We start from the raw sequence: 23695 nt of genomic DNA, 5'->3' as shown, positions 1-23695 counted from the left end.
TCATTCAATTGCAAAGAGAATTTCTCCAGTGATTTGTGAATCATTCATAGAAAACTGAATTTTCACTCAATATTTCTTAATGTGAGATGAGTAATAGAGTCTCAAATTTATTTTCTTAAATACTGTTAATTACTTGAAAGTCATAGGAAGTGATGGCAGTTTTGAATGTTTCAGTGAGAACAATTAGGATGAATGAATGTTGTCACACATCCAGAGTGGCCATAAAAATACGACTTGCCCTTTAGGGAATGTACTGACTTAATATTGTATCAAATACTTGCTTAAGTTTTCCCACTCTTTGTCAGTAGGTTAACCTATTAACAGTTCAGCCTGGTTTACTGTGGTCAATTTATTTCTCATCCCTTTGAAGTTTGCTTGACTTAAATTTGAAACCTTATTTTGTGACTCTTCTCAAACTTAACATCAAATTCATTCATATTTATGATCGCTATTTGCAAGATGCTCCCTTACCGACAGAATGTTAACCGTTAGATTTCCTCCATGGTTACGGCTGTAAAGGGTTGTTAGTCTGGCGACAGTAACTCCACTTATGATTCACGCATGACTAGTTTTTATCATAAGCTTTATTACATTGACTGATAACAGTCTTCCATATATGAAATGAGAAGATGGACATGCAAATAATACAGCATTCCGAAGGGATCATTCCCTCCTCGACATCCTGGTCCACTCCTCCATTACCCCCAACCCCTCATCCCCTTCCCACAGCACCTTCCCATGCAATTGCAGGTGTAATACCTGCCCATTCACCTCCTCTGTCCTCACTATCCAAGGCCTCAAACACTCCTTTCAGGTGAAGCAGCGATTTACTTGTACTTCTTTCAATTTAGTATACTGTATTTGGTGCTCACAATGTGGTCTCCTCTATATTGGTGGGAACAAACGCAGATTGGATGACCGCTTTGTGGAACACTTCCGCTCAGTCCGTTAGCATGACCCTGGCCATTTCAACATCCCCCTGTTCTTATGCCCACATCTCTGTCCTGGGATTGCTGCAGTGTTCCAGTGAACATCAACACAAGCTCAAGGAACAGCATCTCATTTACCGATTAGGCACACTACAGCCTGCCGGACTGCACATTGAGTTCAATAATTTCAGAGCATAACAGGCCCCCTTTTTATTTTTAGCTATTTTTCCTTTTTTTAAAAATTTTGTTTCATCAGTTTTTTTTTTACCATGTGCCGACCCCACTTTATTTTTGTCATTTTTGTGCTTTCGGCCAGGTTGTTCTATTTTTCTGTCAATTAACACCCTCTCTGTATTTAAGTTTTGTCTTTCAGCACACCATTAACATACCATTTGCCTTTGCTTCATGACCTTCTGGTCAGTTATTCTCTGTGACCTTATCCTAGCAACACCTTCTCTTTGGTTATCTCTTGCCCCACCCCTGCTTTATTTGCTTAAAACCTATTACACCTATTATATAAAACCTATTATGGGTGGCACAGTGGCGCAGTGGTTAGCACCACAGCCTCACAGCTCCAGGGACCCAGGTTCGATTCTGGGTACTGCCTGTGCGGAGTTTGCAAGTTCTCCCTGTGACTGCGTGGGTTTTTGCCGGGTGCTCTGGTTTCCTCCCACAGCCAAAGACTTGCAGGTTGGTAGGTAAATTGGCCACTGTAAATTGCCCCTGGTGTAGGCAGGTGGTAGGGAATATGGGATTACTGTAGGGTTAGTATAAATGGGTGGTTGTTGGTCGGCACAGACTCGGTGGGCCGAAGGGCTTGTTTCAGTGCTGTATCTCTAAATAAATAAATAAACATTTCTAGCCTGTGCCAGTTCTGATGAAGGGTCACTGACCTGAAACGTTAACTCTGCTTCTCTCGCCACAGATGCTGCCAGACCTGCTGAGAATTTCCAGCATTTCTTGTTTTTATTATGCAAACAATACAACCTGGTTCCCAGGCTCCAACCGAAAAGAACAACACATACTCTTCCCAAGTCCTGGAACAACCAGCTCCAGCCCTCTGCAGGGCTCCTGACCCTCCCAAGAACATATTCTATTCTTTTTCCATAATCCAACCTTAACTTGTGCCTCCGTAATAAATAAGTTGTACGTTTTAGCTGAGGCCACGATTTTCATTGTTTATCTTAGGTTATCGTTTTGGTCTTTGCCTCTGTTCTATGAACTTTCTTTATAATACAGTAAGTGTACAGGCCACTCTTTTCTGTGGTTTTTGGTGTCTTAGCAACTAATCTCGTCAAGGGTATGAGCCTTTTAATTGATCTGGGTCTTCATTCAATCTATATTCCTGCATTTCCAAACTGTCTGTCATTCATACATAGAAACAAGTTTAAGATTTTCCCTTAACTCCATGATTGCTATGACACTAAAAACCTAAGCAAAAGGATGCTGGGACAGATTGACCATTTAAATCATCTTAAAACATTCCGACATTAACTAATTCTCGTTCCTTCATAACTTTCACAACACACTCTTTCACTTAATGTAGACGCACAGGTATATTTATTTTGAACTTTATGATGAACAGGAGATTATCTGGGATGGATTTCAATGGCGAGTCAGCCAGTATTTGACAGGATCACAGTCCTTTAAATTTATAAAGAGAAGTAAAAAGGGAAATTGAGTCCATTTTTCTATTCTGGTAGGTCACGTGTTGATATTCCTTAGTGAATTCCTGTTCTCAGTATGAACTAACCTGAGGAGGTACTGCCCCAGAGACCAAATGTGGCACCTTCTTAAACAACCTCTGAACTGTGCCATTGATGGCACCTGCTAGACATGTCCGTCATTGGGAGGACGCGATCACTAAACAAAGTTAACAGGATGTACACTATGTAGTATGTTAGTAAAAATCGACGTATTCCATAGGTGGGATGGAATTTACTGTGGGCCAAGTTGAAAAAAACCTTAGGGTGTTAGTGTCAGCCATGGCTCCTTTGGTAGAACTCTTGCTTCTGAGTTTAAATCCCCACTCCAAAGATTCGAGCACAAAAATCTAGGCTGACATCCCAGTGCAGTACTGATTAAGTGCAGCACTTAATCAGAGGTGCTGTCTTTCGGATGTGACGTTAAACTGCCCTCTAAGGTGGGCATTAAAAAAATCCCATGCCACTATTTTGAAGAAGAGCAGGAAGTTCCCCCCAGTGTTCTGACCAGTATTTATCCCCCAATCAACATCACAAAAACAGATCATCTGGTCATGATCTCAGTACTGTTTGTGGGAGTTTGCTGTGTGCAAATTAATGCCTTGTTTCCTACATTGCAACAGTGACTACACTTTAAAAAAGTAATTAATTGGCTGTAAACCACTTTGGGAATGTCCTTAGGTCGTGAAGGGTGCAAGTTCTTTTCTTATAGGGATATATAAGTGGTAAATACAGAATACTTTTAAGATAGGGACAGAACAAGGTGACATAGGTTCAGGGTTGGTAAGGAGAGTTTCTTTTAAATATAGAAAATGACTGAGTTGCTACCTCAGGTGCTTGAGGCCAAGAAACTGGACTTAAGGAAACAGTTGGATGCTGCAATGGGAAAACTGTAGGGTTGATCTTCTGGAAGGACGAGTTCAAAATTGTCTTTCTTCAGCTGAAACTAATAAATTGTAATCTTGCCTTGTGTTTTAATGAATCTTCATATTACAATGGTATTCAAAATTATTAAAGTTTTTGACTGTAAATGGAGCAAAACTGTTTTTATTGGCAAGAGGTTCTGTAACCAGAGGACAATTTAAGATAATTCACAAATGAACCCTAGGGGATGGAATTAATTTTTTTTTTAAACTCAGCAAGTTGTTGTGACCTGGAATGAACGGCCTTAAAAAGCAATGGAAGCAGATTCTATAACTTTCAGGGGAGTAGGACAACCTAAATAGCTCTTTCAACAGAGCCAACCCAGGCACAAAGGGCTGTTCTGTATGATTCTACCATTAGACGCTTGGTGATTTATATTCGCTTTTAGAACCACATATTATAGGATTTTTTTTCTTTTTAAAAAAATATAAACCAGGCATGACTTGCAGGTTGTACAAGGTTAAGCATATAACAAAAGTTGTAGTGAAACCTTATGTTAGCAGAAGTCATTGGGTAAAATGGTTTGTGCTGTATGTCTAGATGACTTCAGTGTAAGCAATTGAATGGTGAAGCAATAATCAGAATTGAAGACACTAAGGAACAATGTGTAACCCATCGCATGAGGGGGGGGGGGGGACAGTAATGAGAGTGATGTAGAGACAGTTAACGTCAGTCCTTACGTAAGCACCAATATCTCATCCTGATTATTGTTCCACTGCAGTACATGGCATATATCCTCAATGTGCCTCATTGGCTCAAATTAGTTGCTCATTGCTGCAAACCAGAGGTTGGGGGTGGTTATTTGCAAAGCCCACAGTCAAGCCTCAATACCAGGCTCGTTGAAATAGCAAGAGAGACCCTATTTACTTGGCCATCTGTCCCCAACCCCACTTCCCTTCCCCCATCCTCTTTATCCCCTTCCCCCCACCCTCCCGCAGCAGGCACCATACAAAAATTAAAATTTTCAACCTTGTTTCGAAACTCTGTGGCCTCGCTCCCCCTCCTTATTTGTGAGACCTCCTCCAGCCCTATAACCCTCACAGATCTCTGCGTTTCTCCAATTCTGGCCTCTTGAGCATCCCTGATTTTCATTGCTCCACCATTAGCAGCTATGCCTTCAGCTGTCTAGGCCCCAAGCTTTGGAATTCCTTCCCTAAATCTCTCCGCCTCTCCTCCTTTAAGACAGTCCTTGGGACAGTGGCGCAGTGGTTAGCACTGCAGCCTCACAGCTCCAGCGACCCAGGTTCGTTTCTGGGTACTGCCTGTGCGGAGTTTGCAAGTTCTCCCTGTGACCGCGTGGGTTTCCGCCGGGTGCTCTGGTTTCCTCCCACTGCCAAAGACTTGTGGGTTGTTGGGTAAATTGGCCATTGGATGAGGGTCACTTACATTTTCTGTGATCGAGAGACAAACCCAGTTTATTGTAAAGTTTTATTCAAAATATATTACAGGGAAAATAAAAGGAAGTCTTTGCCCGATGTTATCCTTCCTGATCGATTAGGCGCTGCCTTGTCTCCATCACTATTTCTTCCATTATTTCTGGCTTCAAAATATCTTTAATCTGCAATAAAATCAGAAACAACTTGGAATTTACACATACTGGGCAAATGCTTACGTGATTTTATAAGACCATTTCCCCCACCCACCACCAAAATGAACATTCATTCACTAGGGATGGGAGCAAAGCAATGAAAGATATGACTGCTCAACCTCTGCAAAACTGAAAACAGGATTAATCACCCACTTCTACAGGTGCGTAAAATTATTCGGAGAAAGCCTAAAAAAGCATGTTATTTTACATGTGTAACCCTGCAGTTACACACAGGAACCATTAAAGTACCTTCTCTCAACAGCTGCTGACAGACCTGCTGTGTGTTTGCAACAGACACACACACACAGGCTCATCTCTCGGGGAATAACTTTCTAAGAGATGCCAGCCTATAAATTACAGACCAATCTGATCATATGAGAGCACATGTATGGCTCCTCCTCTACTATAAATGCTGTTAAAATAGCAAACAGGTCAAAACCTCTTAAAATGAGAGAGGGAGGAGATTTGAAATTAGCATAAGTGTTTAAACAGCAACACCACTGAGAGTAATTTCAAAGCTATAAAGAATGAAAATTGCTAATTGAAGCAAAGGATTGCATAGTGGATTAGACATAAGTTTGAAAAAAGATAAAGTGAATTAAATGAATGCAAAGACTGAAGACATGTTAAAGTTTCAGATACCTCACAGCCAACCTGGGTCAGAAACATTACCTGGTGATGCAGTGAAGCTTCATAGCAGTATAGAACACTGGTATCATACAGCAGCATCTTGTGAATATTCAGAGCTATGATGCAATTGCGGAGTCGTGAGATCACTTCTCTGTCTGATGAAGGAACTGGCTGTAATCGGAAGCAAAAGGAATACTACTGACATTTCAAGATGGAGATGTGTTTATGAACCCCCCAATTATCGTCAAAGCAGCATCGAGCTGTCATGTCCAAATTAGGACAATATCACTCTAAACAGTTAAATCTTATTTAAAACGAGTCTTCTCCATGGAGGAGATGAATCTCTACAATGAGTTAGATCGTTAGACTAAATTGAAATTCAAGTCCCACAGTTGATAAAACACAAACTGAAGACTTTATCTCAAAGTAGTGGCTACTTTCACCTCTGCAGCAAGAGGTTGAGAGTTCAAGTCTCACTCCAGGCACTTGAGCACAAAGTAGAGACTGACACACCTAGTGCACGACTCAGGGAGTACGGCACTGTCGGAGGTGCTGTGTTTTGGATGAGATATTAACCGAGTGCCCGTCTGCTCGCTTAGGTGGACATAAAAGATCCTGCAGCATTACTTTGAAGAGCAGGGGAGTTCTCCCTCGCGTCCTGGCCAATATTTATCCCTCAACCAACACCACTAAAAAGATTATCTGGTCATCATCACATGCTACCACATTTAACATCTCATCTCAAAGACTGCACCTCCAACAGTGCTGCGCTCCCTGGGTACTGCACTGGAGTGTGACTTGAACCCTTCTGACTCAAAGGTGATGGTGTGTACCCACTGAGCCACACCCGACACACTCATTAAGGAGCATGATTGAAGTTGTATTCCAAGAAGTTTTATCTTTGGTTATTTTCTCAGAGGTGTGCAGGACTCAAAAGCTACCCTGAAGTTACCCAACTGCTCTGGTGTGTGCTGTCAACGTTCAGTAATGGCACCCCACCCCTCTCCTGCCTCCTAAACATTTGAACCTCACCTCGAAATTGGTCACAAATCCTCCTGCCTCATCATCTTTTTGTTCAGTGATTGGATAAATCCAGATGTAACCGTTATTCCCAAGGATGATGGCAGCTCCACATGGCAGGTTGTGAAAGTGAGTCTTTCGACGTTTTACAAGTGAAGGGGAGACTTGGACCAGAGTCCCCTGGCCCAGCTGACCGCAGAGAACAAAGGTTTCAAAAAAGAGAAAAGGAAAATGAATATAGGAATACCCTTTGCAAATGGGAAAAGTTCCAATATAAATGTGACGTACATGGAACAGGGACAGTAGCTTTTGTCAATACAGAAGGCCTGTAGCCAATTTACAGCTGCAATCTAGAATCACAGAATAATATAGCACAGGGAGACCATTCAGCCCATCAAGTCTGCAACAGCTCTTTCAAAGCTCTTTCCCCATATCCCTCCAATTTTTTCTCCAAGTATTTATCCAATTCCCTTTTAATGGCTACTATTGAATCTGTATCCACCACCCTATTGCACAGTGCATTCCAAATCCTAGCCACTTGTTGCATAATATGTTTTTCCACGTGTCTCCTCTGGTTTTTTTTGTCAATTCCCTTAAATCTGATCTGTTCCAATTACTTGCCCTGCACATGCCCAGTGGATTCAGACAGCCCAGAGGTTTAGGAAATCCATCAAGTGTTAAAATGGACATTTTATAAAACAGAAGCATAACCGGCAATCCAAAATCATTGCATTACATCTATCACTCCTGTGCTTGTAGGCCTACATCGGTTCCCAGTCCAGCAATATCTCCATTTAAAAAATCTCTCATGTTCAATTCCTCCATAGCCTCATCCTTCCTGATCTCTAAGCTCCTCCAGGCCTTACAACACCCAAGATCGCTGCACTTCTCCAATTCCTTCGCTCCACCACTGGTGGCCATGTCTTCAGCTGTCTAGCTATCAAATTCTGGAATTTCCTCCCTAAATATCTCTGCCCCTCTTCCTTGAAAATGCTACTTAAAACCTATTTTTTGACCAAACTTTTGATCACTAGTCCTAATAGCTGTGGCTCGGTCAAATTTTGTCTGATAATCGCTCCTGTGAATAACCTTGAGATATTTTACTACAGTAAAAGGCACTACATAAATGCGAGTTGTTGTTGTATGGAAGTTTCAGACATTTAACATGTTTTTCTTTAAACTTTTTGCCAATAACTTCATCATTAGAAGTTACCATACCTTGCCATACTTCAGACTCCTGGTGTGCAAGGACAGAGCACCATCTGCAAACACAGCCTGTACCTCTGCCTGAATGTCTGATAAGGAAAATTAATCAATAAATAAAAGGGTATTAAAGGATATGGAACCCAGGACAGACAAACAGAGTTGAAGTACAGCTCAGACCATGATCTAACTCAATGGTGGAACAGACTTGAGGGGTCGAATGGCCTCCTATTCCTATGGATACCACACACGGTACTGAAGAATTCAAGAGACACTGCATGATTGTCCAGCCATACAGTGGTTGTTGATGGAAGTCACTTTCACTTGTGTCTCTCTCTCTCTGGTGATTCAAGATTTTCCCCCTCTGTCAGACAATAGGTTTCCCATTAGTGACCCCAGGTCTGAATGCCAACTTCAACTCAAGGTGTTCCTCAGTGGCAAATTCATAGACAACTAGATGTAGAACATTAGTGGGGGAGAAGGAGAGAGAAAGAAAGAAATATATTAGTAATGTATAGCTGGCCTCATTTACAAGCTGTAAGTAATGCATTAATGTGGTACCTTCGTTCTGCAACCTAATTAACTGAAGGGTGATCTCAGGTGCAATTGATGGGGGATAAATTGAAATCAGTTAGTTTTTAAAAACATAAAACTTGTCTTGAAAGTGAACTGACTTCATTAATGTGCAATGCAAGTGAATTCTTTAAATCAGCACGTTTTTCAAAACTTTCGTCCCATTGATCCTTATACTTCAAGGGTGAAGTAATCCTCCTTCAGCGCATTTAAAATTAAAAAGAACCCTATTCTGTACAGAGCCGATCAAACATTCCTAGCGAGGTACAGCCTGGGAAAATTGTAGCCTGCAGTCAGCTTACTGCCCATTTAAATCAATGGGCAGAAAAACAGGCCCGCTGTTTACTAAGGAGTGTTACATCACACTGGGACTGCCCAATTGAGGAATCAGCCCCAAGAACTCCATGTTGGTTGGTCAAAAGGATACACTGATCAGGTCTCCCTCTTGCAGGTAGTCCCTCATCATCAGTTCATCCTCAGCAGACCTTCTTCTCTGTAAAGGAGACAAAGCTTATGTAAGGGGAAGAGAAAGCGAGCAGGTTAGCCCAAGAAAAACACATGGATTATCAGCCAGCTTCATCACTGGGATAACCTACACATAGCATTTAAGACAGCCTTCAATCAAGAATCAAGAGCAAGCCTATCCTCCCAGCCAAGGTTACAGATAGATTGGAAACAGGAAGTCAAGTTCCCAACAGATATCCAGGATGAACTGCTCTTCGTTGCACTGAACTGTATGGCATCCACAGTACACAACATACTCCACTCCAGAAACTTGAGCTCAAAAATCCAGACTGACATCCTCAATGCAGTACTCAGGGGGCGCTGAACTATTAGAAGTATCGACTTTCAGATGAGACATTAAACCGAGACCCTGTCTACCCTTTCAGGTGAACATAAGAGACCCCATGACCACTATTTTGAAGAGCAGGGGTGTTCTGGCCAATATTTATCCCTCAACCAACATCACCATAACAGATTACCTGGTCATTAACACACTGCTGTTTGTGGGATCTTGCTGTGTGTAAATTGGCTGATGTGTTTTCTTCATTACAACAGTAACTACATTTCAAAAAGTATTTCATTGGCTGTAAAGCACTTTGGGACATCCTGAGGTTGTGAAAGGTGCTATAGAAATTTCTTTTACTCACGAGTTCTCCTCCAGGAAGGTTAACAGATGAGAGAAGCAGTACAGAGTCCAGTCTGGAGTTGCTCTCTACTTTCCATCGCTTCTGCTGTACCTATAATTATCCAGGAAGGTTCAGTTATATTTTGTAGGACTCAAGCCCAACCTTGTTATTCTACAGGTCAGAGGGTTGGTGTATTTGATCCTGTGCCTGACAAAAAAAAGATGGGGGTTGGTGGCAGGGTAGGGTGTACCCTAAAATGTGGACAGGGAAATGAATATCAAGCAGCTCTGCAGCAGCAACATGTCTTGCATGCAGAGAGATGTCTGAGCACTTTACAGAGTGGTGTAATAAAATGAAGGACACCAAATGGATGACCACGCTAAATGGAATAGATTTCGAACAGATCTAGCAATGCAAAACTGGGCATCTGTGAGGCGCTGTCGGCCATCAGCAGCAGCAGAATTATACGCAACCACAATGTCACCTCATGGCCCGCCATATCCCCCACTCTACCATTACCATCAAGGCAGGAGACCAACCCTTGTTCAATGAAGACTCCACAAAGGCATGCCAGGAGCAGCCCCAGGCATACCTCGAAATGAAGTGTCAACCTGGAGAAGCTACAACCCAGGACTACTTGCGTGCCAAACTGCGAAAGAACGAGCTAAGCGATCCTACAACCAATGGATCAGATCTAAACTCGGCAGTCCTGCCACATCCAGCTGTGAATGGTGGTGGACAATTAAATGACAATATTGAAAATGCTGGTCCCTTTAATTAAACAGGACTCATTTCAGTGTTAGCAGAAAGCAGGTGATGCTCATTATAATTTTGCATTTAAGGGCTGGGTTTTTGCCTAGTGGGGGGAGTTGCCTCTGGACAGAGAGTTAGTTCAGAAGGGAAGAGTTGGAACTAATGTTTGGACTGAGCAATGAATTGACAATAACATAGTTGTGGATCAGAGATGGTCATCAGCTTCCTCATTTTGGACATCTGCCTGTTTAACATTAAACAACTAACTGGAGGAGGTGGCTCCAAAGATATCCCCATCCTCAATGATGGGGGAGCCCAGCACATCAATGCAAAAGATAAGGCTGAAGCATCTGCAACAATCTTCAGCCAGAAGAGCCGAGTTGATGATCCATCTCGGCCTCCTCCTGAAGTCCCCAGCATCACTGATGCCAGTCTTCAGTCAATTCGATTCACTCTGCGAGATATCAAGAAATGAGTGAAGACACTGGATAATGCAAAGGCTATGGGCCCTGACAATATTCCAGCAATAGGACTGAAGACCTGTGCTCCAGAACTTGCCGTGCACCTAGCCAAGCTATTCCAGTACAGCTACAACACTGGCATCTACCCAGCAATGTGGAAAATTGCCCAGGTATGTTCTGTACGCAAAAAGCAGGACAAGTCTAATCAGGCCAATTACTGCCGCATCAGTCTACTTTCAATCATCAGTAAAGTGATGGAAGGTGTCGTTGATAGTGCTATCAAGCAGCACTTGCTTAGCAATAGCCTGCTCAGTGATGCTCAGTTTGGGTTCCGCCAGGGCCACTCAGCTCCTGACCTCATTACAGCCTTGGTTCAAACATGGACAAAAGAGTTGAACTCCAGATGAGGTGCGAGTGACTGCCCTTGACATCAAGGAAGCATTTGACCGAGTATGGCATCAAGGAGCCCTAGCAAAACTGAAATCAATGAGAATTGGGGAGGGGGGGTCAATCATCTGAGCTCCAGGTCATCACTGCAGGAGCTCCTCAGGGTAGTGTCCTAGGCCCAACCATCTTCAGCTGCTTCATCAATGACCTTCCTTCAATCATAAGGTGGGGCTGGTCGCTGATGATTGCACAATGTTCAGCACCATTTGTGACTCTTCAGATACTGAAGCAGTCTGTGTAGAAATGCAGCAAGACTTGGACAATATCCAGACTTGGGCTGATAAGTGGCAAGTAACATTCGCGCCACACAAATGCCAGGTAATGACCATCTCCAACAAGAGAGAATCTAACCATCTCCCCTTGACATTCAACAGCATTACCATCACTGAATCCCCCACCATCAACATCCTGGGGGTTACCATTGACCAGAAACTGAACTGGAGTAGCCATATAAATACCATGACTACAAGAGCAGGTCAGAGGCTAGGAATCCTGCAGTGAGTAACTCACCTCCTGACTCCCCAAAGCCTGTCCACCATCTACAAGGCACAAGTCAGGAGTGTGATGGAGTACTCTCCACTTGCCTGGATGGGTGCAGCTCCAACAACACTCAAGAAGCTTGACACTATCCAGGACAACGCAGCCCACTAGATTGGTACCCCATCTACAACCGTTCACTCCCTCCACTAACATTGCAGTGACAGCAATGTGTACCATCTACAAGATGCACTGCAGCAACGCACCAAGGCTCCTTAGACAGCACTTTCCAAACCCGCAACTTCTACTACCTAGAAGTAGAAGAGCAGCAAATGTATAGGAACACCACCACCTGCAAGTTCCCCTCCAAGCCACACACCATCCTGACATAGAACTAAATCGCCGTTCCTTCAGTCACTGGGTCAAAATCCTGGAACTCCCTTCCTAACAGCACTGTGGGTGTACCTACCCCACATGGACTGCAGCAGTTCAAGAAGGCAGCTCACCACCACCTTCTCAAGGGTAATTAGAGATGGGCAATAAATGCTGGCCTAGCCAGCAATGCCCACATCCCATGAATAAATAAAAAAATGTAGTGGTGATGGAGGAGAGAGTTCTGAAACGGGCAAAGGGAAGAAGGATTAAGGCACTATCGAACAGGTAGAGAGTATATGCAGGGATGTACAGCTAGAGGAGGGTGCTGAGGTAGATTGGGAGTATTCCAAGTAATTCACCATTGGTTCATAATGATACATCAACTCATCACTTCTTTCAATAACTTCTCTCTGCTTCTCTTGTTTTGTTTCAATGCCCTTCCCTTGTAACTTCATTCTCATACATATCGAAAATAAAGGTCTTCCAGACTGCCCGCTTACTTTCGACTCCCTCATTTTAAAATCTCTGACTGGTTTTTGAAAGCTTCATCATGCTGAACAATTTCCCTGGGTCAGTTTCTGCTGGGTTCCTTCATCATGTTGAAAACTTAGCACATCTCAATTCCAATGAAAGCTAAACAACCACTTCATCTCAAAATGTTTGTGTAAAATTTCAGATTAGTATCTTGATGCTCATTACAGATATATAATTGGCACGCAGACAGGTTCAAACAACCTGCTAACTTTACCAAAATCTCTAGCTTTGCCCTGGTCCAAGTGCATTTTTCTTTCTCGCAGCTTTAACAGTTTTTTTTATTCAGATGGGATGTGGGCGTCGCTGGCCAGGCCAGCATTTACTGCCCATCCCTAATTGCCCATTAAAAGGTGGTGGTGAGCTGCCTTCTTGAACCGCTGCAGTCCATTTGGGGTAGGTATACCCACTGTGCTGTTAGGAAGGGAGTTCCAGGATTTGCTCTCCTCTTTACTTCCCAAAGTATATTTGGGTCTCCAAACGGATCCATACTTGTAATGTTATTAAGCTCTGTAACTCTAAACAAAACCTAGTGGTTTTAACTTACCTCTGTAATTCTGCCCACAACGACATCTCCAACTTCTCCATTGTATCTAGTGAAATAAAAATTCAGATTTATAGTATCAAATCAACCATATTCAATGACATACATTGGCTCCTGCTCCAGCAACATTTAGTGTATAAATCTTCCGCATCCCTCCCTATGTATGAAATGTTCTCCAGCTGTAAAAGAACTCTGCGTTTCCCCCAGATCTGGGCTCTTACATGACCATCCCCCCCACCCCCACTCCCTTTGCCTGACTGCTGGAGTCCGTGCCTTCAGCTGGCTAGCCTTTAAGCTCTGGAATTACGTACCTAACCTCTCCATCCATCTCCTCCTTTAAGATGCTGCTGAAAACATACTTCTTCAACCAAGCATTTAGCACTGTCCTCATGACTCCTCCTTTGGCTCGGTGTCAAATTTTGGCCGATTATGCTCCTGTGAAGCACCTTGACGTTTTACTAAGCTGTTGTTGATCATCTTTGTGATCACAGTTGTTTTACTTTTCTGGTTTGAATGCAAGAGTTTCCTTTAAATTAACATGGCTACAGATTTATGGTTTTCATGGAATTGCATGACAATTTCCAAACTTCCTGAAAAATCCCAGAACCCAAAATACTGAAAACAGAATTTGACAAATGCAGTCACCATAAACCAGTGACCCGATCAACACTTGTACATAGACTGTGCTCCATAAAGAGTCCTTATGCCGTTAGCGTGGCTTGTGGAAGCAGTGTCACTTCTCAGTCATAGGGTTGTGGGTTCAAGTCCCACTCCTGGTCTTCAGTGCATAATCTATGATGACAGTCCAGTGCAGTCCCGAGAGGGTGCTGCAGCGGTGGAGGTGCCGTCTTATGGTTCTCATGTTAATCCAAGGTCCCCCCATCTGCTTGTTCAAGTGGACAGAAAATACTCCATGATGGATTGAAGACCGGGCGGGCGGGTGGGTGGGGGGGGGGGTGGAGAATGGTGGCAAGGGAGTGAAAGGTCAGAGATGCTCCTTCCATGGAGTTAAGTCACATTAAGAAGGGAGCTTACAGCACAAATTTAAAAAGACCTCAACGTGAACTATGGGAAAAGAGCAGGGGAGTGGAACTAATTGTATAGCTGTTTCAAAAAATTAATAAATTTGTCAAATACAATTTCCCTTTCGTAAAACCACGTTGACTTTGATCATATTATAATTTTTTTTTTGAAGTGCATTGTTAAGACTTCCTCAATAGATTCCAGCATTTTCCTGACGACTGACGTCAGGCTAACTGGCCTGTAGTTCAGTTTCCTCTCTCCCTCCTTTCTTGAGTAGTAGTGTTACATTTGCTGACTTCCAATCTGCTGGTTCTGTTCTAGAATCTAGGGAATTTTGGAAAATCATAACCACTGAATCCACTATCTCTGCAGCTACCTCTTTTAGAACCCGAGGATGTCGATCTGAGGATGTCAGCTTTTCGTCCCTCAAGTTTCTCCAATACTTTTTCTCTGCTGATATTAATTATTTTAAGTTCCTCACTCTTATTAGCTCCTTGGTTACCCTCTATGTCTGGTATGTGATTTGTATCTACTACTGTGAAGACAGACACAAAATAATTGTTCAACATCTATGCCATTTCCTCATTCCCCATGATAATTTCTCCTATCTCTGCCTCTAAGGCACTAATGTTTATTTTAGCTATTCTCTTTTTTTATATATAGACTTGTGAAATTGCACAACTATGGGACTGACTGAATTGCTCAGTGGAGAGTTGGCATGGATCCGATAGGCCAAATGGCCTCCTTCTGTGCCGCAAATGACTCTGACTCTATGAAAGCTCTTACAATCTGTTTTCATATTCCTAGCTACTTTACTCAATCTATTTTTTTCCCTTTGAATCTGAAACGAGGGTCCGAGAGTCATAGAGTTATACAGCTACAGAAACGGGCCCATCGTGTCTGTGCCGGCCATCAAGCACCTAACTATTCTAATCCCATTTTCCAGCACTTGGCCCATAGCCTTGTATGAAGCACGAGTTGGGCATGGTAGATTGGGGAACTTTATTAAAAAAGGTTGACTGTGGATAGGCAATGGATAATATTTAAAGAATGTGTACATGAATTACAACAATTATTCATTCCTGTCTGGCACAAAAACGAAACCAGAAAGGTGGCTCAACTGTGACTCATAAAAAGAAATCAAGGACAGTATTAGATCCAAAGATGAGGCATATAAAATTGCTGGAAAAAGCAGCAAGTCTGAGGATTGGGAGCAGTTTAGAATTCAGCAAAGGAGGACAAAGAGGTTGATTAAGCGTGGGAAAAGAAAGTATGAGAGTAAACTTGCGGGGAACATAAAAACTGACTGTAAAAGCTTCTATAAATATGTGAAGAGAAAAAGATTAGACAAATGTAGGTCCCTTACAGTGAGAAATGGGGGAAATTATAATGGGGAACAAAGAAATGGCAGAACAATTAAACACATACTTTGGTTCTGTCTTCACAAAAGGAGGACACAAATAACCTCCCAGAAATGTTAGGGAACCAAGGGTCTAATGAGAGGGAGGAACTGAAGGAAATCAGTATTAGTAAAAAAAAAGCGCAAGGGAAATTAATGGGCTTAAAGGCTGACAAATCCCGAGGGCCTGATAATCTACATCCCAGAATACTAAAGGAAGTGGCCCTGGAAATAGTGGATGCATTGGTGGTCATCTTCCGAAATTCTATAGACTCTGGAGCAGTTCCAAAAGATTGGAGGGTGGCAAATGTAACCCCACTATTTAAAAAAAAGGAAGGAGAGAAAAAGCAAGGAACTACAGACCAGTGAGCCTTACATCATTAGTGGGGAAAATGCTAGAGTCTATTGTAAAGGATGTGATAGCAGAACACCTGGAAAGCATAAACGGGATTGGGCAAAGTCAGCATGGGTTTACGAAAGGAAAATCATAGTTAACAAATCTACTGGAGTTTTTTGAGGATGTAAAGAGTAGACTAGATAAGGTAGAACCAGTGGATGTGGTGTATTTGGATTTTCAGAAGGCTTTTGATAAGGTCCCACATAAGAGGTTAGTGTGCAAAATTAAAGCACATGGGATTGGGGGTAATATACTGGCATTGATTGAGAATTGGTTAACAGACAAGAAACAGAGAGTAGGAATAAACAGGTCTTTTTCCGGGTGGCGGGCAGTGACCAGTGGGGTACTGCAGGGATCAGTGCCTGGGCCCCAGCTATTCACAATATATATATATATATATAAATGACTTGAATGAGGGAAATAATTGTAACATTTCCAAGTTTGCAGATGACACAAAGCTGGGGGGGGTAAGTGAGCTGTCAGGAAGATGCAAAGAGGCTCCAATCTGATTTGGACAAGTTGGGCAAGTGGGCAAATGCATAGCAGATGCAGTATAACGTGGATAAATGTGAGGTTATCCACTTTGGTTGTAAAAACAGAAAGGCAGATTATCTGAATGGTGATAGATTGGGAAAGGGGGAGGTGCAATGAGACCTGGGTGTCCTTGTACACCAGTCGCTGAAAGCAAGCATTCAGGTGCAGCAAGCAATTAGGAAGGCGAATGGTATGTTGGCCTTGATTGCAAGAGGATTTGAGTACAGGAGCAAGAATGTCTTACTGCAGTTATACAGGGTCTTGGTGAGACCACATCTGGAGTATTGTGTGCAGTTTTGGTCTCCTTATCTGAGGAAGGATGTTCTTGCCATGGAGGGAGTGCAAAGAAGATTTACTAGGCTGATTCCCTGGGATGGCAGGATTGACGCAAGAGGAGAGATTGGGTCGACTAGGCCTATATTCACTAGAGTTTAGAAGAATGAGAGGGGATCTCATAGAAACCTATAAAATTCTAACAGGACTAGACAGTCTAGATGCAGGGAGGATGTTCCTGATGGCTGGGGAGTCCAGAACCAGGGGCCACAGTCTCAGGATACAGGGTATGCCATTTAGAATTAAGATGAGGAGAAATTTCTTCACTCAGAGGGTGGTGAACCTGTGGAATTCTCTACTGCAGAAGGCAGTGGAGGCCAAATCATTAAATATATTCAAGAAGGAGATAGATATATTTCTTAATACCAAAGGGATCAAGGGAAACGGGGAAAAAGCGGGAACAGGGTACTGAATTAGACGATCAGCCATGATCTTTTTTGAATGGCGGAGCAGGGCCGAATGGCCTACTCCTGCTCCTATTTTCTATGTTATCAACTTTTTGGTCACCCTTTGTAGGTTTCTAAACACTCCCAATCCTCAGGTTTACTCCTATTCTTTGCAACATTATAAACCTCTTTTAAACTAATACTATCCTTCACTTCCCTTGTAAGCCACGGATGGATCTTTCTTGGTGAGCTTTTGTTTTTTTTTTTAAGAGAATGTATTTTTGTTGAATATTTTGAATTGTTTCTTTAAATGTTTCCCACTATGGTGGCGTAGTGGGATTATCACTGGACTAGTAACCCAGAGACCCAGGGTATTCCTCTGGGGACATGGGTTCGAATCCTACCACAGCAGAAGGTGGAATTTGAACTTAATAAAAAAAAAAAAATCTGGAATTAAAAACTAGTCTAATGATGGCCATGAAACCATTGTCGATTGTTGTAAAAACCCATCTGGTTCACTAATGTCCTTTAGGGAAGGAAATCTGCTGTCCTTACCTGGTCTGGCCTACATGTGACTCCAGACCCACAGCAATGTGGTTAACTCTTACATGCCCTCTGAAATGGCCTAGCAAGCCACTCAGTTGTACCTAACCGCTACGAAGTCTATAAAAAGGAATGAAACTGGACTGACCACCCGGCATTGACCTAGGCACCGGAAACGACAACAGCAAACCCAGCCCTGTTGACCCTGCAAAGTCCTCCTTACTAACATCTGGGGGCTTGTGCCAAAGTTGGGAGAGCTGTCCCACAGACTAGTCAAGCAACAGCCTGACATAGTCATACTCCTGGAATCATACCTAACAGACAATGTCCCAGACACTGCCATCACCATCCCCGGGTACGTCCTGTCCCACCGGCAAGACAGACCCAGCAGAGGTGGTGGCACAGTGGTAGACAGTAGGGAGGGAGTTGCCCTGGGAGTCCTCAACATCGACTCCGGACCTCATGAAGTCTCATGGCATCAGGTTAAATATGGGCAAGGTAACCTCCTACTGATTACCACCTACCGCCCTCCCTCAGCTGATGACTCAGTACTCCTCCATGTTGAACACCACTTGGAGGAGGCACTGAGGGTGGCAAGGGCACAAAATGTACTCTGGGTGGGGGACTTCAATGTCCATCACCATGAGTGGCTCGGTAGCACCACTACTGACCGAGCCCTAAAGGACATGGCTGCTAGACTGGGTCTGTGGCAGGTGGTGGGGGAACCAACACGAGGGAAGAACATAGTCGACCTCGTCCTCACCAATCTGCTTGCCGCGGATGCATCTGTCCATGATAGTATTGGTAGGTGTGACCACCGCACAGTCCTTGTGGAGAAGAAGTCCCACCTTCACATTGAGGATACCGTCCATCGTGTTGTGTGGCACTATCACTGTGCTGAATGGGATAGATTTCGAACGGATCTAGCAATGCAAAACTGGGCATCCATGAGGCGCTGTGGGCCATCAGCAGCAGCAGAATTGTACTCAACCACAATCTGTAACCTCATGGCCTGGCATATCCCCCACTCTACCATTACCATCAAGCCAGGAGACCAACCCTGGTTCAATGAAGAGTGCAGGAGGGCATGCCAGGAGCAGCACCAGGCATACCTCAAAATGAGGTGTCAACCTGGTGAAGCTACAACCCAGGACTACTTGCATGCCAAACTGCGTAAGGAGCATGCGATAGACAGAGCTAAGCGATCCGATAACCAACGGATCAGATCCAAGCTCTGCAGTCCTGCCACATTCAGCCGTGAATGGTGGTGGACAATTAAACAACTAACTGGAGGAGGTGGCTCCACAAATATCCCCATCCTCAATGATGGGGGAGCCCAGCACATCAGTGCGAAAGATAAGGCTGAAGCATTTGCAATAATCTTCAGCCAGAAGTGCCGAGTTGATGATTCATCTCGGCCTCCTCCTGAAGTCCCCAGCATCACAGATGCCAAACTTCAGCCAATTCGATTCACTCCACGTGATATCAAGAAACGACTGAAGGCACTGGATACTGCAAAAGCTATGGGCCCTGACAATATTCCGGCAATAGTACTGTGCTCCAGAACTTGCCGCGCCCCTAGCCAAGCTGTTCCAGTACAGCTACAACACTGGCATCTATCCTGCAATGTGGAAAATTGCCCAGGTATGTCCTGTACACAAAATGCAGGACAAATCCAACCCGGCCAACTACCGCCCCATCAGCCTACTCTCAATCATCAGTAAAATGATGGAAGGAGTCATCAACAGTGCCATCAAGCAGCACTTGCTTAACAATAATCTGATCAGTGATGCTCAGTTTGGGTTCCGCCAGGGCCACTCAGCTCCTGACCTCATTACAGCCTTGGTTCAAACATGGACAAAAGAGCTGAACTCCAGATGAGGTGCGAGTGACTGCCCTTGACATCAAGGCAGCATTTGACCGAGTATGGCATCAAGGAGCCCGAGCAAAACTGAGGTCAATGGGAATCAGGGGGAAAACCCTCAGCTGGCTGGAGTCATACCTCGCGCAAAGGAAGATGGTTGTGGTTGTTGGAGGTCAATCATCTGAGCTCCAGGACATCACTGCAGGAGTTTCTCAGGGTAGTGTCCTAGGCCCAACCATCTTCAGCTGCTTCATCAATGACCTTCCTTCAATCATAAGGTCAGAAGTGGGGATGTTCGCTGATGATTGCACAATGTTCAGCACCATTCGCAACTCCTCAGATACTGAAGCAGTCTGTGTAGAAATGCAGCAAGACCTGGACAATATCCAGGCTTGGGCTGATGTGGCAAGTAACATTCGTGCCACACAAGTGCCAGGCAATGACCATCTCCAACAAAAGAGAATCTAACCATCTCCCCTTGACATTCAACGGCATTACCATCGCTGAATCCCCCACTATCAACATCCTAGGGGCTACCATTGACCGAAAACTGAACTGGAGTGGCCATATAAATACCGTGGTTACAAGAGCAGGTCAGAGGCTAGGAATCCTGAGGCGAGTAACTCACCTCCTGACTCCCCAAAGCCTGTCCACAATCTACAAGGCACAAGTCAGGAGTGTGATGGAATACTCTCCACTTGCCTGGATGGGCGCAGCTCCAACAACACTCAAGAAGCTCAACACCATCCAGGACAAAGTGGCCCGCTTGATTGGCACCCCATCGACAAACATTCACTCCCTCCACCACCGACGCACAGTGGCAGCAGTGTGTACCATCTACAAGATGCACTGCAGCAATGCACCAAGGCTCCTTCGACAGCACCTTCCAAACCCGCGACCTCTACCAACTAGAAGGACAAGGGCAGCAAATACATGGGAACACCACCACCTGCAAGTTCCCCTCCAAGTCACACACCACCCTGACTTGGAACTATATCGCCGTTCCTTCACTGTCGCTGGGTCAAAATCCTGGAACTCCCTTCCTAACAGCACTATGGGTGTACCTACCCCACATGGACTGCAGCGGTTCAAGAAGGCAGCTCACCACCACCTTCTCAAGGGCAATTAGGGATGGGCAATAAATGCTGGCCTGGCCAGCGACGCCCACATCCAGTGAATGAATAAAAAAAAAAATTTACCACCATATCTTTTAGTCTTGGTTATGCAATCAACCTTGGTCAGCTCTCCCCTCATACCTATTGTTAGGTGGAATGACTGAAATAATCACTCGACACCTCAGGTCTGTAGTTCAATCGTCAAGCAGTCTTTATTTTTACACTGGTGGGGAGACAACCTCTGCTTGTCAAGCCACGAGGCTTCTCCACCGAGACAAAAGAGCCATGCGATATTTATACTTCATGTTACCTCATGATGCATCTTTTAAAATTTATCCAATCACATTTGAAAACATACACAGTGGTTTTCAACTTCTCCAATTGCAGCCAAGACACGTACACTTGGGCTGTGCCCATACTACTGATTGTTATCGATCCTACTGTTAACTTCTTTGTTTAAACAGCTCGAAACTTACGATGTTTAAATGTCCCCTTCAATATGTAATTGGCTTTAAGTTTAAGATTCTTGTTTGGGACTGGAGCATGTTGCTTTCGAGTTTACATGGAATTGAACAGTATGATGATGAAATTGAAATAAAAACATTTTCTTGGCTTCCCTTTACTGGATGACTACATGCACATACCAGTGATAAGTGTTAAAGGCTTGCCTTGTTTGAAGTGGCTTGACGCATATCAACTTGTTCACTCTTTCCACAGCCCCAGCGACTGATGCAATGAGCTTCTCATCTTCCATGTATGTACCATGGCCTCTGGAAAAAGACGCAAGATTTATACAGCAATGTGAATCTGCGCAAAATATCCAGCACAGTTAAACACTCAGGAAAGAGCCTGCTTCCCTCTCCCAATTAGCGTCATCGATTCTCAAGGAATTAAAGATTAATGTCCCCGACATTGCCGTGAAAGCCCAAGAGAAAAATTACAGGGAAAAGAACATTGTGCTTATTTTTCATTTTCTTTGAACACTCTTTTTTAGTTATAAAAATATTAGAACTGGAGAAAAGAAGATTGATTAAAAAGTGAAGAATCATCCAGTTGGGTAACGAAGATTTCTGTTCGCTTTCATAACGTGCCAAAGCAGTTTACAGATAATTTGAAGTATAGTCACTTGTTAATTTTAAATCAAAGATTGATAGATTTTTGTTCGCCAAAGGTCTTAAGGGATATGAGGAAAAAGGGGATACAGTTAGGTTGCAGATCAGCCATGATCGCATTGAAATGCAGAACATGCTTGAGAGGCTAAATGGCCTCTTCTTATGCCCCAAAATTCAACATCCAGTGTTGGTCTGCACTGCCCAACAAAATGTGTCATTGGTTTTTAATACGATTTCAACAGGTTTTGACATTGTCAGCCAGGATTAATCAGAGATTTCTCCCTCCTCATCCCCACAAAAATTACCATAGTAAGGTGGCAGCCCTAGTGAAACTAAGGCTAAAAGGGTTAAATTATGAGGACAGGCTTATATTTCCTGGAGTATACAAGATTAAGGAGTGATTTAGTTGAGGTGTTTAAGATGATTATAGAATTTGATAAGGTAAATGGAGAGAAACTATTTCCCCTGTTTTTTTTTGGGGGGGGGGGCAGAGTTCAGAATAAAGGGGCATAATCTCAAAGTTAGAGCTCAGCTATTCAGGGGTAAGTGATGTCAGAAAGCACTTCTTGACTGAAAGTATAGTAGAAATCTGGATTCTCTCTCCCTCTAAAAAGATGTCGAGGCTAGGGTACAAATTGAAAATTTCAAAACGGAGATCAGTAGATTTTCGTTAGGAACAAGAACAGGACTAGACCAGTCAGCCCCTCAAGCCTGTTCTGCAAATCTGTTAAGATCATGGCTTGATCGGTATCTTACCTTGATCCACCTACCTTGGCTGATCAATCTCAGATTTAAAGTTACTAGTTGCACAACCATCTATTGCATTTGGTGTTTCCTAACTTCTCATCTGAATCGCTTATCCTAGACTGCCTCACTAGTGGAAAGAGTATTAAGGTTACAGAACCAAGGTGGAGAGGTGGATTAATAGACTGTTCTGATCACAATCTGCAAAATGAGGTACAGAGGGAATGCAAACTCTCATTCCCAAAGCTCCACAAGTGGAAACATTGTCTCTGCGTCTACCCTATTATACCCCTTTCACAATCTTAAAGACCTCTAGGTCACCCCTGAGCCTTCTCTTTCTAAAGAGCACCTGCTTGTTCAATCTTTCCTGATAGGGATGATACCAGAATTGAGAGGTTATAGCCTGTGAATCTTTTTGGTGTCCCTTCTCCTGTGTCTCTATACCCTTCTTATAATATGGAGACCAGGACTGTTCACAGATACAAAAACTGCTTCTCTCTCCACAGATGCTGCCTGACCTGCTGAGTGTTTCTTGTTCTTATTACCGATTTCCAGTATTTGCCTTTTATTTTACTGTTCACAGATACTGCAGGTGTTGTTAAATATCACCCGAATGGGTGGTGAGTGTGCCCAGTTGCTGCCCATCCATTGATTTGCGGTTTATATTTATGAAGCCCGCAGGCCGAGTGCGCGCTGCCTACAACTTGCCTCGTCTCTCAGTTCGCCGTCACCTTTTAAACTGCACTTTACCTCAGATTTTTTTCAGTTTTACCTCATAAAGCCAGTATCGGTGGTGATCGTGTCTCCTGGCGACACCAGATGTTTACTAACCTCCGCCGGTAAGGAGACACGCTTTCTGGCCGTTGCTAAACGAATGTCCACCGCCATCTTTGGTACTGGCACAGCACCGTCCGCCAACCCTTATAAACCAAGAACCGCCATCTTTGATACTGGCAC

The 23695-nt window shown here is 43.6% G+C and overlaps 1 protein-coding gene across 2 annotated transcripts; it reads right to left on the bottom strand.

Annotated features, from left to right (window-relative positions):
- Positions 1 to 4969: 4969 nt before the first annotated feature.
- Positions 4970 to 23652, bottom strand: exosc2 (exosome component 2). 2 transcript variants are annotated; one of them, XM_068012140.1, is made up of 9 exons: positions 23511 to 23652; positions 21551 to 21652; positions 13292 to 13337; positions 9722 to 9811; positions 8998 to 9063; positions 8013 to 8081; positions 6807 to 6983; positions 5817 to 5945; positions 4970 to 5114 (listed from the first exon to the last, which is right to left on the bottom strand). In XM_068012140.1, the coding sequence occupies exons 1-9, from the start codon at positions 23624 to 23626 to the stop codon at positions 5034 to 5036; spliced, it is 876 nt and encodes a 291-aa protein (XP_067868241.1). In that variant the 5' UTR covers positions 23627 to 23652; the 3' UTR covers positions 4970 to 5033. The 2 variants fall into 2 exon arrangements, with proteins under 2 accessions (XP_067868241.1, XP_067868242.1); XM_068012141.1 differs by having other exon boundaries at positions 23570 to 23651.
- Positions 23653 to 23695: the final 43 nt, after the last annotated feature.

The sequence above is a fragment of the Heterodontus francisci genome, chromosome 32 (genome assembly GCF_036365525.1).
Source record: "Heterodontus francisci isolate sHetFra1 chromosome 32, sHetFra1.hap1, whole genome shotgun sequence".
In the NCBI taxonomy this organism is placed as follows: domain Eukaryota; kingdom Metazoa; phylum Chordata; class Chondrichthyes; order Heterodontiformes; family Heterodontidae; genus Heterodontus; species Heterodontus francisci.
Note: the sequence above shows the minus strand (reverse complement) of the source record. Positions and strands in the feature narration are given on the sequence as shown.